Source organism: Platichthys flesus, chromosome 19, assembly GCF_949316205.1.
Source record: "Platichthys flesus chromosome 19, fPlaFle2.1, whole genome shotgun sequence".
Classification (NCBI taxonomy): Eukaryota; Metazoa; Chordata; class Actinopteri; order Pleuronectiformes; family Pleuronectidae; genus Platichthys; species Platichthys flesus.
In genome coordinates, this window is record NC_084963.1 from 3,115,279 (window position 1) to 3,132,934 (window position 17,656).

Here is a 17,656-nt window from a genome sequence, read left to right on the forward strand (position 1 = left end):
TTCTGGACTTTTTATTTCTGATTGGCTGCAAAGCTTCAAAAATGTGCTCTCTACCAAATGTGGGTTATTCCCGAGAAGAATAGAAAAGGATGCAGGAGACCGGTGACGGTTCCTCCTCATCACTGAACTGCACTTTGTTGTACTTTCTGTCCTTTGTGTAGTTGTTTCCTGTATATGAAACACACACTGAGCGAAGAGCTGCAGTCATCAGAGGAAGACGCTGGGCTCTGGATCCAACTCCCCAGTCCAGAGAGCCACGAGTGGAGCGGCCATGGAGAACTCGTGAACTGCTTCTTAAAGAGGACTCAGGGATTTAGTGTTGCACTTTCATGAAGTCCTGAGAAGAGTGTGTGTGTGTGTGATGCAGCAGAGACGGATACACAACTTGTTGTCCCAGCTGTACCGGAGACAAATCTAAAAAACACAGATTGAGTTAGATGATCTGTTTTGGCTTCGACTTTATTCAACTGCCCAAAATTTACTTTGGGTTTCGATTAAAATCTCTGATATAATCGACTCGATCCACCGTCATGAAATGATATATCTCAGGAAAGATGCGCGCTGATAAGTAGATGTGAATAATTCATTAATTTGATAATTCAGGTGAAATACCCATTCATATTTTGTCCAACTAACTTAATCCAGGTTAAAGATATTGTTTATTTAAGGATAAACCAAACATTTAGTAACTTTAAGCAGCATACTTATGTCTGGAGCAGTTTACAGAACCGTACATTCAGATACCGGAGACGTCACAACTCCCATCTTCAGATGTTTATTTTTGATATCATCATCAAAATTTTTACAAAACATTTTTCTGACAATAATATACTCAAAGAAGAGCCATATTTTTGCGCTTGGACCAGGTCTCCACAAAAATGCGTAAAGGTCTGAATACAGTTAAAAGAACCCAACAAAAAAAATAAAAAAATTAAGAATTCAAAATCAGAAATAAAAAAACAACCAACTACCAAAGAAAAACAATGCAGCGCATATTTACACCCTACAGAAATCAATGCTCTCTGCAAGAAATGAATGAGGAGACAGCGGAGGGGGAGGGGGGGGGGGGGGCTGTGGTTTAAGTGGAAAGCATTTTTTTTAGGGGGGAAAGTGTTCTGAGGCTGCAAACAAACAAAGACTAATTCTGATATTGCTTTCTGTCAGTTTCTCTCTCTCTCTCTCTCTCTCTCTCTCTCTCTCTCTCATTCTCTCTCTCTCTCTCTCTCTCTCTCTGGACTGCGGGGGTGCAGCCCATTTCAATGAAAGCCTTCCTTTCTCCGGTGCTCGCGTTACGACCAATTAGAGGCATAAACAGACTCTACCGGAGCCGACGGAGACGTGTGTTTTTCTCCGACAGAGGTTAATGGCCCTGCCCCCCCCCCCCCCCCCCCCGACATGAGCAACAACAGAAAAACACAGTCAGGACAATGCGGGTCAGAGGTTAAAGACTTCTTGCTAATGTGGAACAGCATGGAACAATAACAATCAATGGGGACCGGCCTGAACATCAGTAATGGTTGTTTCAGAGGAGGTAGAGGAGTGGGTGCTGCTTTAGATACACACACACAAACGCACACGCACACACACACACTTAGGCCTTCTGGGTACATGCAGGGGCGCTAACTCACTTATTAATTCTTACCACTTTGCAGTCTGCACACGCGCTAATGACACACTAACAAAAATAGAAAGTGGGAATCTTGAGGTGGCAGATGGGGAGCATTAGCCTGTTTATTCATTCATTTCTTCTTCTTCTTCTTCATCTTCTTCCCCTGCTCGCGACCCCCCCCCCCGATCTGTATGTATCCGTGCTGCCTCCCGGGAGTCGAGGCCGCGGGGATGTGCTCCGGCGCTGCCTGCAGGGAAAACCCAGACGTGTTGCAGAGGAATAAAAAGGCTGCAAATCCTCATCTGGTTTGGAATTAAATTTTTCAAATCTATTCATCAGGTAATGGATTAGAACCTGGTGACGCTCGCTGATGGACAGGGGGGGGGGGGGGGGGGGGGGGTGGAATGAATAAGAACGTCAAAACCTGGAGAGCTTATTTATCAACGTGTGTGTGTTTTTGTCGTACTTGTGTTTTGGAATTGCAATGATTGTTTCTGAAATTAAAGACTAACGAGGTGAAGTGGATTCTGTGTGATGAGGAGGACATTATTAAAATCTATTAAGTCCAAGAAAGTGTTTAAACTATAGATGTGTGTTTCTCTATGCACGCATGCATATAACATAGAGGATGCAAGTATGCCTTTTGATTTGTGTGAGCCATATGTCACTGGCCGTTTGCACCAGAGGATAATTTCTCCACAACCGGTCATGAAGCCTTCCTGCTCTTTTTCCAATCACACGCTGAGCTGACCTTTTGTAACGACCTCATGAATTCATAATGTAGAGCTTCTCATGTGCGCCTGGATACGCAGGCGGTTTCTACCTCTGCAGCAGGAGAGCGTGGTCTTCTGTCAGGATCTGCAGGGAGAGGCTTTTCTGCACAAATACTAATACATGGAATAACTTACAAAACCACACTCGTGTTCTTTCTAGTAAATTTAGTTGATGAGCCGATTTTGGAAATCCCAATAGATTTAAAGGTCCCGGAAAATAAAACCTGTCTCCTGCAGGAAAAGGTAACCACATGTGTGTGTATGTGTGTGTGGGCGGGGCCTCAGGGTGGAGTGTCTCAATGGCATCTGTCGGGGGAGAGAACGCCAGGACATGAAACATGAACTCGCCTGACATGATCATGTATGAAACTGCCAATCAGATTTGTTTACCACGTTATCGGGGGTGCCAGACGCTCGGATCCTTTCCAGCCCCGGTTCAACCCCTGGCTGAAGATGTTTGTGTCATTTCTTAAAGTGGAATAAAAGCCGCCTGGGGCCGTGTTTTTGGTCTGTAACAAAATCAAATGTCCTTGAACTTACCCATTTGTCCCTCAATATATTCTCTCTCTCTCTCTCTCTCTCTCTCGCTCTCTCTCGCTCTCTCTCCTCTCCCCTACGAGCTTTTCCTCTGAGCATAAACACGGCAATATGAAAGTTTTCCGCTGTGATTCTTCTTCAGACCTTTCTTCACCCCACCCGGAGTAAATACTGGGAAAAGCAGAAAAAAAAAGGGGGGGGGGGGGGTGGGGGAACAAGCTCCCAGTGAAGACTTGATACCAAAATCTGAGATCGGAAGGGGGGGGGGGGGGGGGGGTCGGGGTCTACGCAACCATAAACAAAAAAAAGCAGAAGAGAAAGTAAAGCCTGTTGGCGTGGTGGGGCCGTCGGGCGCTCGGTCCTGGAGTTCAGCTCAAACATGCATCATTAGCATGCAGCACCCCCCCCCCCCCCCCGCTCTCTGATGGCAAAGGAAACAGACAAAAAGACGAAATGATTGCTGGCAGCGGGATTCGAACGTATCCAGTCTTTACCAGGGGGGGGGCAGTGATGAATCGAATGCTTATTAGTAGGAGATTTAATTGTTAATACACAGGGATTTCTAATTACGCGTGAAGGCCAACGTGAAGCTTTGATCGTTGTGTTGAGGGCGATGTGGAATCGGCGTCGCTGAGGTAATCACTACATGTGGGAGGGGGGGGGGGGGTTTGGCAGGAGAATTATTAAATGGGGGAAGGTCTGTCCCTGGAGCGAGCGGCCCACACGAGCCTCTTTCTCAGCCGGACACGGCGCCAGGGAATACGACAGTAGGCGAGCCCGGGGCAGCAGCGGGTCAGCAGACAAGTTGTCGGGTGTTTCGAGGCAACAGGGCGACAGGAAACACCTACGTGGCTGTTCCATCTCCTGGTCGGTGCTCTTCCCTAACCGGGGCGTAATTTCCCAAAGTATCAGCATGCGGACAGAAATAGAACATCGTTAAAACAGGTTCACCCGAGTCACCGAGAGGCAGACATGAAATTCAGGCCAAGGAGTTATCAGGGGTGATATAGAGCAAGGCAAGACAATACATGGATAGAATTGAGAGAGCTCCCATTATAAAGACATTGGCACAGCTGCTATTACAAAAGTAAACTCCACCAGCACTATGAAGCAACCGCACTGAGCGACTCAGCTTTTTAATGCAGTGTCCTGTACACGAAGGGGGGGGGGGGGGGGGGGACTGGAGCCCTTCTTAGGCTCAGACTTTTGGGGTCGCTAGTCTTTTTCGGAGGGGGGGGGGGGGGCTGGTTTTTGGTTAATAAAAAAAAAACATTTAACAGAGAAAGAAATTATGGCACATCGCAAAAAGAAACATCCTTTCACAAGTTGAAACTCTCGTTGTAAAGAATAACACACTACCTCCCCTGGAGTGGACCTTTAAAATGGCAGAGTTGGAATTCATGGACCAGAGAGGTGGGATGTGATAAGCGACAGGTCACACGGCCTCCTCCTGCATGATCAGCTCTCAAGGTCTCCACCCCCCCCCCCCCCACCCCCCCCTCCTTTCTTCACGTGATTCACTTCAAAACGGATTTTGGATTTTGAGAAACAGCCTCTGTGACTTCTGTCGAATGGCGTGATGCGTGGAGAAGTGACGGGAGCAGATAGAAAAATATTTATCATCGAAACAACAGGAGCGTCGCGGCAGGAAACCTTCTGGGGTCGGATCCCCGCCACAGAGTGAATAAGGCTCCTCTTCTGGTCACAAGCAGTTTGTGTTTCAGAAGAAGTGAAGTTCATTTTTCTTTTTTTTTTCTCCTCCTCCTCTTCCTCTTCCTCCTCCTCCTCCTCCTCCTCCTCCATTAAAGATTCACTATTTACACGATAAATAAGTTCTATTTGATTTTTTGTCCTTTGATTAGTCTTATAGAATTTCTTGACATCATCTGTGAACAACTCGAGAAAAAGAAATTGTCTCTTCTTTTCAAAGCCAGAATAACAAACAGAAACAAAACAAAATAAAGTCAATAGTTTTTCTCTTTCATCTTGAGGACACACCCATATTTACTTATCAGTTTCATCTGTGGATGAATCAGCTGGCCCCCCCCCCCCCCCCCCCCCCGCAGAGTACGTCCACCGACATGTCGAGGATGACCCCGGCGCTCTGCTCGGGTCAAGCCGGAGATGATGTTTGACAGGCCGTCGCGGTCGTGTCCATAACCGGCTCCCCGAAGTCAATAAGTAGCAGAGCTCCACGTGGTGGCCGAGGGGTCAGCGGGTGCAACACAGTCCAGCACCGCAGCCCCCCCCCCCCCCCCCTTGCCGCAGGAAAAAAAAAGGAAATCGTGGGGAGATGAGTCAAGCGATATTCCCAGTCCAGTCCGACGGGTTCACTGGTGTTCTCTGTGGCCGAGACAGGAGCTCGTGGCCCCGGCGAGGACGGCGCTCTCCAAAGTGTCCGGAGCTGCGGGAATCGAACGGCGACTCGACAAAGGTTCTGTCTCGGGGCAGTGAGAGTGGCTCGGCCTTCAGTAGAGCAGACCTTTTTTTAAGAATATGTACAATTCGTTTTGCATTCAAATGTACTTATTTTTATCACAACAAAACAAACCCCCCCACCCCCCCCCTCCCCTGTCCCCTCCATCCCCCCCTCCCATATGATTACCTCTTTAAAGCATAGTGAATAACTCAGCTGGGATATAATCATACACAAAAGAAACTGGAAAGGGCCCTGTGTCGTGTGTAAGAGAAAGTGATGGGTCATGCTGTGATGTGTGTGTGTCTGTCGAGATCAGTGACGATACGTAATCATGAGAAAACAAAAACAACCTTTGTTTGTGTTTGTCTGTGCAGACGAGCTCGGGCCGCCTGAGACCAGCGGCAGGTTTTGGTTGTACTTGTGGCTTTGAGGTTGGCGGAGGCCCGGTCACGTTTTAAGAACGCCCCTCGGCTGAAGTAGCACATGTGCATTAAAAATGATAACAAAACAGAAAAAGTAAAAGTCTTTGGTTCGACATGCACATTAATGGAGTTCAGCGTGAAGTCACTCGTCTGAAGGAAGTGACTCATCTCTGCAAAATAAAAGACATTGATTTCTTTTTTGTGTGAACGACTACCGGCTATAAAAAGTAAAAATAATCACAGCTGGAAGCCGCCTGCTCTTCACACCACGTTCACTGTCTTTTTATGTTTTGTTTTTATGACTGAAAACTCGTGTTTATTGCACTTTCCCTTTTCCCCTCCTGCCTCGGCGCCGGTGGACTGAGCAGGAGCCCCGTGAGGCCGACTCGGCAAAGACCGGATATCTGAAACCAGGTGAAACCGTTTTTGTCACATTCCAGATCCCCTCCCGTTCAGTTGGTGGTGATACGTTTCCATTAAGGTGCTTTTCGGAAAAACAACAAAACCAAAAGAAAATGATCAGCGGTGTTGTCTCGACCTCGACTGTGTTCCGGTGAGTCGGCGTGTTTCTGATGGCAAACCCCCTCCAGGCAGAATGTGATATACTTCATTTTTTTTTTAATTTTTTTTTTCCTCTAGTCATGTTCTGAAAACAAGGCCCCCACTGAATCAACCAGCTCACCTGCCCCTTCATCTCAAAGTCAGGGTTATTAAAAGGCCCCTTGCCCCCGTTTCTAACAACCAGGCTCGGCTCGCTAGCGTCCGAATTTGAGCGTGCCGGTGCGCTCGCCGGGGGGGAAGGGCCCACCGCCACCGGGGCCCTCGGTCGGGGGTCTGAGGGGCAGCGGAGGGGAGCGAGGCCCTGGCATAGGGGCGCCTATGCTGGCAGCGGAGGGCACAGCGGGCAGGGCCACTGTCTGTATGGTGCCCCTATCACGAGGCCCCAGGTCGTCCAGGCCCTGTGGGGGCCCCTCGTAGCCCATGTTGAGCCGCAGGGGTTGGTGGGCCTGGCAGTAGTCGACAATGGGCTGCTCGTAGCGGTAGAAGGTCAGTGCACCCATCTGGTGGGGGACCTGTTCAGAGAGAGAGAGAGAGGGGGGGGGGGAGAGAGAGAGAGAGAGAGGGACGAGAAGAGGACATGAAGAAAGAGCGTTAGACACAAAGGTTCCGATTTACCAAAAACAAGAAATCCACATCATGCTTCATGTTTTTATTTGATATTCATTTAACTTTAACTGAACTATTGTGTGTTCAATATTATCTTGTGTTGTCTGGCCATGCAGACAGTTTGTGTATTTCACAGCCCCAGCTGAGATTCACCACCTTTCACCACGAATGACTGGAGGTGAGAGGAATTTCATTTGTGTTGTGAGAACACACATCCTGCTTTTTTTTTGTGTTTGGTGATGCAGGTGAACCAAGCTGTTTATTCTGTTTGAAATGAAACACGGTTCAAATGCAGACTATTGTCCAACTAGAACAAACGCACAACCCCGGACCACAGACCCAGCTGTTCACTTTTCGACATTACATCCTTTCGAATGATGTTGTGTTTGGTTAATTTGTAACACCACGTTTCACTGTGCGTGTGCGACTCCAACCCGACGGCACAGTCATCTTGGCAGCTCGCTCCTGGGCCTCTGCAGTCGTCCTCACATGGCGACCACCTGAGCCTGCAGCTAGCCAAAACCCTGGTTTCCCTTCCTGCTCGTGTCTCGTGCAGCGGCGCCCACTGCCACTGTCGCACAACTACGTAGCCCGTGAATGACACAAAACCACAGTTGCTTTTGTGTTCAACCCGAAAGTACAAGAGTTTGGAGCGAATGGGCCTGGGCCGTGTTTTCGCCGCCGTGTCGCTCGTGTCACCGCCAGCAGCACGCGTCACATCTGGCCGTGTGTGTCTGGTCTCGTGTTCCCCCCCCCCCCCCCCCCCGCTAACCTCAACACGGGCGCCAGACGAACAGATGAGACTCCCGAGACGCTCTTCGTCTAGGCCCCGGTTTAAAGACGCACAATTAAGAGATTTCTAACAGGCCGTGAAGGCAGCGGGGTAAGATGGCAGCTGACCTGGATTACACACCGCGCCCTGGCAGAGCGGCGGCTCATCACATCTGAGCGCGGAGAGACGACAACAAACACACAACAGCAGCGGGAGCTACAGATATGACACCGGCACGGAAGACATGAATAATACAACCCCTGACTCCACAGGAGGCGTGGGGGGGGGGGGGGGGGGGGGGGGCGTAGTGTTGCATCTGCATCTGTCTTTCATGCACACTGGTGAAACCTTCTTATCGGCCTTCACCAGTGACCAGAGCTCTGAACCAGTACGTGATTGACCCAGTTCCACCAACTTTCCAGCCCACGAACAAACAGACAGCTTTGGCACAGGAAACCAAATTGAGTTACTTGGTTAAACACCACAAGTAGAACAATCTCCCTTTTGAATTGATGAACTGCAACGTAGGAAATAAATAATAGTCCATAGCAAAGCAGGTTAATATAGTGGATTAGAAAATAAGAGCATCATGTTCATTTATTAACTTAATATACAAAGAACTTCTGATAAGAGAAATTATATTCGAGGGACTATAAAACTATTTAGGAGAGGATTTCTTGAAAGGACGGCTCTCTGTGTCAATGAAATGCAGATAAATGCAGAAGGAGACGGGGGAATAGTGTCTGTTTATAAGCGAGTGTGTGTCTGTGTGTGTGTCTGTGTGTATGTGTGTGTGTCTGTGTGTGTGTTTGTGTGAGAGCGATCTCACAGATTTCAAAGTCAAATGGAAATGGCGTCGTGCAAACGCAGCCTGGCAGTTCAGGAATTACCCCGAACCAGGGGGCGTAGATAAAGCCACTGTGAGAGCATTAACACCGGTTCTGTTTCAGATATCAAATTGTGTTATTCTGTAACCGGGAGCGTTAAAGTAACACACCTCCGTGATGCACTGCGGCATCACAATCCAGCTGTTGCACAAATAAAACAGCTGTCGAGAGCTCGCTCATCCAGCGACAGGACACGTTGTCATAAAATCACTTCTCAGCCCACGACGCCCACGCAGCTCCGGAGCCGCCACCTTCCCTTCCTTCCCTACCTCTTCCTCCCCAAATGGACTCCATTAAGCGAGACTGACTCATTACATTATAGGCACTCAGTGGATTACTCCCCTCATTTAGATACTAAACCCTTCACCAACCCTGCCGTCGCTATATCCTCCGCCACCTCCACCGCCGCCGCCGCCGCCGCCGCCATCCCCCGTCCTCCTCGGCTCGGCCCACAGCTCCCTGCCCAGGTCCAATGAATTAATTAACCAACATTAACTCCTTACCGTTTCAGTGGATTCTATCAAATTGTCAGGGCATATATATGGTCTCGTGCAGATTGCCAGTGTGTGTGTTTGTGTGTTTGTGCATGGATGCCTGTCTGAATATATTTGAACGAATAAGGAGGGTGAAGGACCAGAATGAGACAGAAAAGGGAGAGAGGGGGAAATCCACTGTATATCTATCTAAAGAGAGATGAGATGGCAGTTTTGAGTTCAACTCGTACTTTTAAAAATGTGATGTAAAGAGATGCAAACCTTTCCCGAGGCCAGATGTGGTTTGTCGACCACATACAAGCTGAGATGCTCCCTGAATAAAACGTATATCATTGATATTCAGCCCTAATCCGAGCAGTTGAAAGGTCCAAGTAACTCATTAGGATCAGCATCGGCCTCTTCTTGTGCCTCTCAGCATTAGGGGAATTATGAATTCCTCACACTGAATGGTCTGTTGACAGTGGAGACAGCCAAATATGGAAATGTGCCGACATCTGGTCAGAAGAACAAAATAACACAAAACAGACACTTCAATTTACTTTTCCAAATGTTTTCCAGATACGTGGTTTGGGTGGGAATGAGAGCTGCAAGGTTGTCGCCTTATCAAAACAAAAGCAAACACTGCAGAGAGATTATTTTTGTATTTCAGCAAAATAAAAGCATCAAAGGGCGACTCCTTTTTATTGCGACTCCTTTTCCATTCTCTCTCAGCTATACGCATTAAGGAACATAATCATTTGCTTATTATCTTGATTTTAGCATTTATATATATTTGGAGCGATTAGCCCCCCCTCCCCCCCGAGTGCAACCTGAGATCCTCCCGGCTGTTCCTCCAGTCAGACACGAGGACACAAAGACGCCGACTGTCTCTCTCGCTAAATCTGACGATTTCGGGGTAAAGCTTGTTGAGCGCTGAGCACATCATTTACATATCCAGCTGAATGGGAGCCCAATGACGTTATCGTGGGGGGGGGGGGCAAATTGGTTCATTTTCCCACTGATTGTGGTGTTTTATGCGAGGAAACACTTCAGATACTGTGTCTTTATCTGCACTACTGAAGCACCCTCACATCCAGGAAGGAGACGGAACTGGTCCTGGTAGCTGATTGCGTCTCTTTATATCGGATCAAGGGGGGGGGGGGGGCGAGTTGTGCCGATCGTGAGCCGGAGCTCCGTGTACAGTAGAGAGGCTAAATGTAGCCCAGGGTCACGTCGCCATGCGCCAGGTAGCAGCGAGGCAGCAGGACATTTGAAAGGCAAAACGGTGAGCACAGCGGTTATGAATTATGTATTTCGGATTACGATGGAAGAGGGAAGCAGCGGCAATTATCCTCTTTCTGAGACGAGCAAGGATCGGGCGACCGAGAAGGGAAGAAAGTCCGTCAGGGGTCAAAGTTCAGAAGGAGCTTCGTAGACGTGACGTGGGAACAACGACCAAAATAACACAACATGCTTAGCGCACACACAAATCAATTGTGCGGCTGAGCAGTGGAGCTCCAGTTGGTGCAGGTGCAGCCCCGTAATGTTTTATTGTCTAGCGGAATACATTTGCATTAACACAAAAAACACACCCACACACACAACCACAACCACTCGTGCTGCAGCGCTGGGTGGATTTTTTTTTTTTTCAACATCCTTGGATCTCGGCCACCTCTATCAGCATGTGCTTCAGCTCACAATGACTGGCAGCCTGCCTGCTCCTGGACGTCTGTCACTGAACGCCTGAACGCTCTGGAGGGCGACCTCGGGCCCAAGGAGACTCGGACCGCTGGCGTCTTGTAAATCTTTTCCTTAAACTCTCATTTCCTGGGGACTTGAGCTGCTCTTGTGTTCCTGAGGTTATTTCTGCATATTTGATTGTCACCGTTTTAAAATTGTGTTTGTGACACATGTAAAAACCCGAATCAGAGAACATGCATTTGTGTTACTGCCACATTCTCCACAAGGAACATTCCAAAAATAAAACAGCTCTAATTTGTTCGGTATCATGAGTAACTTCAAAAACAAATCCCCCCCAAATTAATTTCCACACCATCCCAGTGCCCCTCTGAAGTCGTGTTCTTCTCTCTTTTGCCTTCATGCTTTCATGAGCAGCTGAGGAGGCAGTGCCGGTGCCACGGGCAGACAATGCTAATGCCTCCGTGGGCTCGAGGAGCATTACAGTTCAAAAAGTCTGCAGCCTTTTCCCGGCCAAACACTTTGATCCGTCTCTGAATTATGGGACACAGCAGCAGAACCGAGTCGAGAGGAGGTGCACTAAGAGTCTCACTCTAAAATGTGGCCCTGGCTTTAGTCCTTTCATTTTTTTATGACTGTAAAAACCCACGAATAAGGGAATTGTTTGTTTACCAGTTTTGAGTGGGAGGTGTTTTTGTCTTGCTCTGTTAACATAAAAATTATAAACATTTTTGTGAATACTAGTTGTTCCGCTCTAACATGAATGTCTATTGCGTTATTAAATATAAAAACACAATTTGCCGGGAAACCGATTCACTCTTGAAAAGCAGCCGTGAACCAGGAGCTACTGGAAATAAAGGTTTAATTACTCTTCTCTTTGTCCAGTGCCCGTCCCTCTGGTCCTCTTTGTGCAGACGTATTACCATAATTCATTTCGGTCCATCTATATTTAAAAGGAGACGCCAATGCATATTTGATGTAAAGGTTCAGCGTCTGTGCTGTTAGAATATTGTCTCAGTATAACCACATCCCACTCGACTGTAGTGTTGTACAGGGTAGTAACTGTCGCAGGGAATAAATCTCAGCTTCTACTGAGCCCTGTTTCTCTTTTCAGATATTTTCCATTGAGCTCGACATCATTTTTGGGGCAAATAGGAAATAAACACGAGTGAAATCAATGGGTCCGCGTCACAGAGACTTAACCCACATGCAAATAAAGATGGGAACATAGAAAGAGACTACGCAGTTCAATCCAGACGTCACGTTACAACATGTCACAGTGTTAATTGCATATAAAGAGGTGACGTGTGTAAATATGAACTCGTACATATGGTCCAACGGTGCCAGATGTCTCTCGCTGAATGTCAAGTGATACGTAACGTGTCCTATCTGCAAAATGTCACCTTGTGTGTGTGTGTGCATTGCATGAAAGTCCATATGTGCGTGTGGTTGCGCTCACATGCATCTGTCTGTGCGTGAAGAGCCCGTGTGGGCGAGCGCTGCCCCTCACATGTCTGCTGCCGTGGCGTGCGGGGGGTAGGGGGGGGGGGGGAGTCGGCACAGATGTTGCTGGGCAGGCACCAGTGACACGGAGCCCACCAGTCGGGCTTTCAGCAGAGCATTGTGCGTGGACATGTCTGAGGGGGTGTGAAGCTAAACACCATCGGTTTGCTCTCAGACAGCACATCCCGAGAGGAAGCCTTCCCAGCTGCATGGGGGAAAAGTGTGTGTGTGTGTGTGTGTGTGTGTGTGTGTGTCAGTATAACAGACTTACGTGTGTGTGTGTAGTAGTAGTAGTAGGGCGCATCTGTCTTTGTGTTAACATCTGTGGTAACATAGTCAAAGGCAGCATGAGAGAATGTTGATGAAGGAGGAATCATCATCATTCCCTGGAATTTACATCTTCTTTAAGAACAAAGCGAAGTTGAACTAGAACGACAACAATCCTCCATCAAGGACAAACCCTGGAACTGTGCCTTAAATCCATCATATGCTTTCGGACGTAGTTGTAAAAGTATTACAGACGATAAAAAACACATGATCTCAGCTACAGATTTGTATAAAACCATATTTCAATCCCCTTCAAAGTAGTATTCACTGGGAAATTAGGATTTCTATCTTGCAATCTTAAAGTGATGGGGCGAAAAGATCCTGGATCCATTCCTCTGCCGAGATTATATATATATATTATATATATATATATATATATATATAAAGTTTTATGGAGGCGTAATCCTGCTCAACACACAAACTCTAAATCAAGATGACCATTGATTTATTCACTGGGGGAAACTGAAAATGTAGAAAGACGCAAATCTCAACGTTAAAGAAAGTGAAATAAAACATTCTGCCTCCTTCCTCCACGTGTGAAGCTGCTCTGTTGTTATCTTACAAACAAACAAACCTCTACGGATCCATCAATCACTCTGAAGCTGCGTGTCCATGCATTCATTTGCTTTAGCTTCATTTGATTTGATGGGACCAGAACGCCCCCCCCACCCCCCTTGGCCATTGTGAGCTTGTGGCCCAGTGCGACACGTTAACCCTCTCATTTCCAAAAGTGCAGCGGCTGTGATCGAAGTGCACGACAGAGATTGATCCACTAATCCTCCGCCCTCCTCCTCCTCCTCCTCCTCCTCCTCCTCCACCTCCACAGGCTGACACCACACCACGCTCAGCTCCTGTGGCACCGAACGGAGGATTCACCCGGCCGTCACCGAATGACGCCTCCACTTCCAGTGATCAAATGAAATCCTGGAACACTTTGATCATATCTCCTGGTGAAATCATATACCCTCATGTTCCATTTCACAATGTGGAAGCTAAAGACGCGTGTACCTGATATTTTAACAGCTGCATCCGTCGAGTGGGCAGTAAAGAGGCAGACGAGTCCTAACGGGTCAGAATGTGGAACCTTGATATTCCCTTGTTGAGCCGCAGGTTTAAAAAAGAAAAGGACAGTCCACATTCTAAACTAATTGATTCTCTAAACAAGCCGTTAGTCTCCCGCTAATTCCATAATGACTTCAGGTCCTTTTATGTGCAGTGACTCTTGATTACAGGTCTCTGACGCAACACAACATACACACACACACACACACAGGTACACTATGTATTAAAATCAGGGGAAAGTGAGGGAGGAGAGTGGGAGCAGGACCGAGGCCCCCTTCACACACCAGTGAGCTCCCACATCACGACCTCTGCCCACTTCACGGTACGTACAGTAAAGGAGCTTCTGCCGACCACAGGGAATGGGCCGTGAAACGTTACTCACCGCTCAACACGTGATCTCACACACACACACACACACACACACACACAATGCAACACACAATCACAGCAGCTAATGAAGAACTTTTTACTAATTTTTCCGTTTCCACTTCCGTCCCGTACAAATCAGGACTGTGGTTAATGATAATTATCATTGTTAATTGTATTTTGGATTATTTGCTTACTTAACATTAATTGTCATTAGTCTGTTTTGCTTTGACTGAAAAACATTGATTAATTTACAATGATATAAAAAACTAGTTCTCACTTTTGAGAAGCTGTGAGCAGAAAACCTTTGGTGTTGTTCCGCTTGATGGGGACTAACTTATAATTAATATTCCAGACACATTTTCGGTCACTTAACCAATCAAGTAAATTAGTAGTTACGCTAATTGTTTCAGCCAGGGGGCGTATGATTGCTGCTATATCACTGTTCAGCTCCTTTAATAAAAAAATCACAATAATAATCACACAAGAGCCAATCATCTTATTTGTCTTAACAGTCACAGTAATTAGCTTAACGAGGAGTAAAGAGTCAGTGTTTACGCCCTGGGTTTTGTCTCTCAGGCTGCCATCACCTAATGTGACATAATGATGCTATTATCATCGATGGAGATTTAACATCATATCTATTATGATTAAATACTTTTTTTAATGTGTTATTTGTCATCAACCAACTTTTCAAATTCAACCCAACACTTAACCCATCACCGGTTTCAAATCTGTGAGGTGGGATTGAACCGAACACTGTAAAACGATTTGTACTTTCCTTTCTGCCGTCCCATCATGAATTCAAAGTTCCCAAATCTCTTGGCAGCCTGTGTCTCGCATTATGTGCAGCCTCCCACCGCGGCGGTGGCGGCGGCAGCACCGGCAGTGTGTCTGAGTAATGAGCATGACCCAACATAAACGCTGTGTGGCCAACTTGGCTCTACACTGGGAGCGTCCGCCGCACTTTAATCAGGGATATTGGGGAGGAGTGTGCCGGGGAAGGCAGTGCCGGGGCTTTTAAAGACCTGACTAATAAGACATGTCAAAGGGAGCTGGGCGGCAGCCAGAACTGATACCCAGCTCCCCCCCACATCCCGCCTCGCCGTGCACCGGCCTCGGCAGCGTACAGCGGACCCAGATGGTCTCTTAACAAAGCTGGATATTCACTGATGCACACAAACAACGCAGGAAGCATCTCGGAGCAGCATGCGCCCTCATGGCTAATCACTCTCTCCCGTCTCTCTTGGCTCGACTCACATTTTTCACCCTTGTCTGACTGTTTGAAGAAGTTGGAAAAAGGTCACTTACTTTCTCCCTCACCCTCCCTCCTCCTCCCCCTCCCCCTCCCCATCCTTTTCCTAATTATTTCATTTCTCCGCTCCACGGATCAACATGTCCTCTCTTCTGAATGCCAGAAAATCGAAGTTTCTTTTTAATTATGTTCTTGACCGAACGCTACTTGTCACTCGCTCCAGTCGTGTGAAGATGTGTAGCGGACAGAGGAGGCGAAGGTTTCTTATTCATCAGATAAAGAAGAGTTGATATGTTTATGGAACCATTTCTTGTAATGATAAGTTTTATGAAAAAATTATTGTACAGTGACTTTTGGTACAATAATAGTTTTTTGTTAATCAAGGTTATAAATCTAATGCCATAAAACGTTATTCCTGGTCCACACGTTTACACATTTTTAATTATTATACATCTAATATCAAGATTTCTGGGATGTGAGCTGGTTATGAAACCCAAAGGTAATTACTCTGCGTCTTTAAGGTGCACAGATATGCATGGAGCTCCTCTTTTGATTCAGAATCACAGACACTAATTTGAATTAGAGCGATAACAACAACTTATTTGCCAGTAATTATGATAGATTGTGGAGTGCAGAATTAATGAGGAGGCGTATGTTTTCATCTGAAAAGGTAATTAGCCATCGGGCTTAAGTAATAGTAAGAGAATCCAGGTCGCTACAGACAGCTTTGCATACGCCCGCACTGGAGTGAATCCCTGGAGAGACGACCTTTCCACTGATAAACCCTGACCCCACGGTTCCTCTGAGGCAAGAACATCTCCACACTGAATCTCAATGACGCCGCGGAGGGAACTGAACACCGGGAACTGCAGTCGTCTTGAATTCAGAGGAAGTCGCAGCAAATAACCTTTTTGATCACCTTGGTTTTCTTTGACAAGCTGAGACGACGCTGGGTATCTGTTTTTTTTCTTTGGGTTTATCTGCGTCAGTTGGTTTTCAATGCTACTGCTTCACACATTCACCAGAATAAGTAAGTTAGCATCCCTTGGTCTGTATTGTATCTCAGCTTTATCATATTCTCACTGTGTGGAGCTGCTAACTTGTCATTTTCCATCGTATCAGTAAAATCCTCAGTCTCTTTTGTGCCATGGTTGCATTTCACAGTGTGATGCTGCAGCTGCAACATCTGCCCACATGTGACGCCTGCTGCACGTCGGACTCAAGCGTCACTTCCATGGAGACAAACTCATTTCAACAGTACAGTGAACAGGGAAGCTATTATTAAGCTGTTCAGATGTCAGACCCTTTGTTCAACTCTGTAGAAGGCAAGTATAGAAAAGTGGAGAACGAGTTTTACCTCTCAGACGATGCTTTCATTTGATTATGTGGCTTCATTTCCAGAGTTTTTTTGCTTCCAGGGCTTCAACACCCTAAATCCTGAAAGATAAACGTCTTATTTTGTCTCATGAATAGTTGTTTACATGTCGTATATGAAACAGACATTTCTCCTGAAAGAAATAAAACCCTGGTCTGACTTAACAGAGTCCGTCTCTTTCTCTTTATTCCACCTCCGACACTGTCAAGTTGTTTACTCATCTCCAGGTACCTGCCAATCACTTTGCTCAGTTTCCTTTGTGTGTCGGCGTTTACAGACGTCCCACTCTTTTGTTAGCTGCACTCATTTGTGTGTCTCTGAAGAACAGTGCGTGGCTGCGGCCTGTTGTGCTCGCCAGTCATCATAGCATCTCTCCAGACCACTTAAATCTTCATGTGTGAGAACATTCTCAACGGTGAGATATGTACACGTTGTTGTTTGGCTCAGATTCACAGTGAAAACAAAACACAACATGCAGCTGCGAGCGGAGACGAGTGAGTGACTGGACCGGTGGCGCCGGAGTGAACCTTGTGAGATTCCTGTTTCCTGTTTGGCAAGTTGTAATTAAAACTGCCTGAATCCTCAAATCCCTGATAAATATTTCATCAGGTTGCTCATGTAATGGAGTAACAATATTCAAATTGCCGTTAGTGAGATAACCACAACCCACACACACACACACATTCTACACAATGCAATAAACACAAAATATATGTTGATTTGTGTATTTGTGAAGTTACAGCAGAAATATGTAAAGTGGATGTAACGCAATTAAAAGGCGACTAAAACAAAACATCCCATTTTCAATGAAACTGAGGATTTATTTGGGTTTTAATAATGTTCCAAACTTTTCAGATGCAAGTTCCCAAGTCAACAAAATGTATAACAATGGTGAATATGAATAACAAGGGAATAAATGTCGTGGCAGCTCACAATACAAGAATACAACTCTTCTGTATAGATTGTAATAAATATAAAGTCTCCAAACGCTCGTGGAGACGCATCACTTGT

At 46.6% G+C, this 17,656-nt stretch overlaps 1 protein-coding gene across 1 annotated transcript in view; it reads right to left on the reverse strand.

Annotated features, from left to right (window-relative positions):
- Positions 1-5,532: 5,532 nt before the first annotated feature.
- LOC133974644 (leucine-rich repeat transmembrane neuronal protein 4) overlaps positions 5,533-17,656 on the reverse strand; it is an 82,630-nt gene continuing 70,506 nt past the window's right edge. Inside the window, exon 3 of the mRNA XM_062412287.1 lies at positions 5,533-6,833. Coding sequence (XP_062268271.1) covers positions 6,516-6,833 — 318 coding nt within the window. The 3' untranslated portion in view covers positions 5,533-6,515. The remainder of the gene's footprint in view (positions 6,834-17,656) is intronic.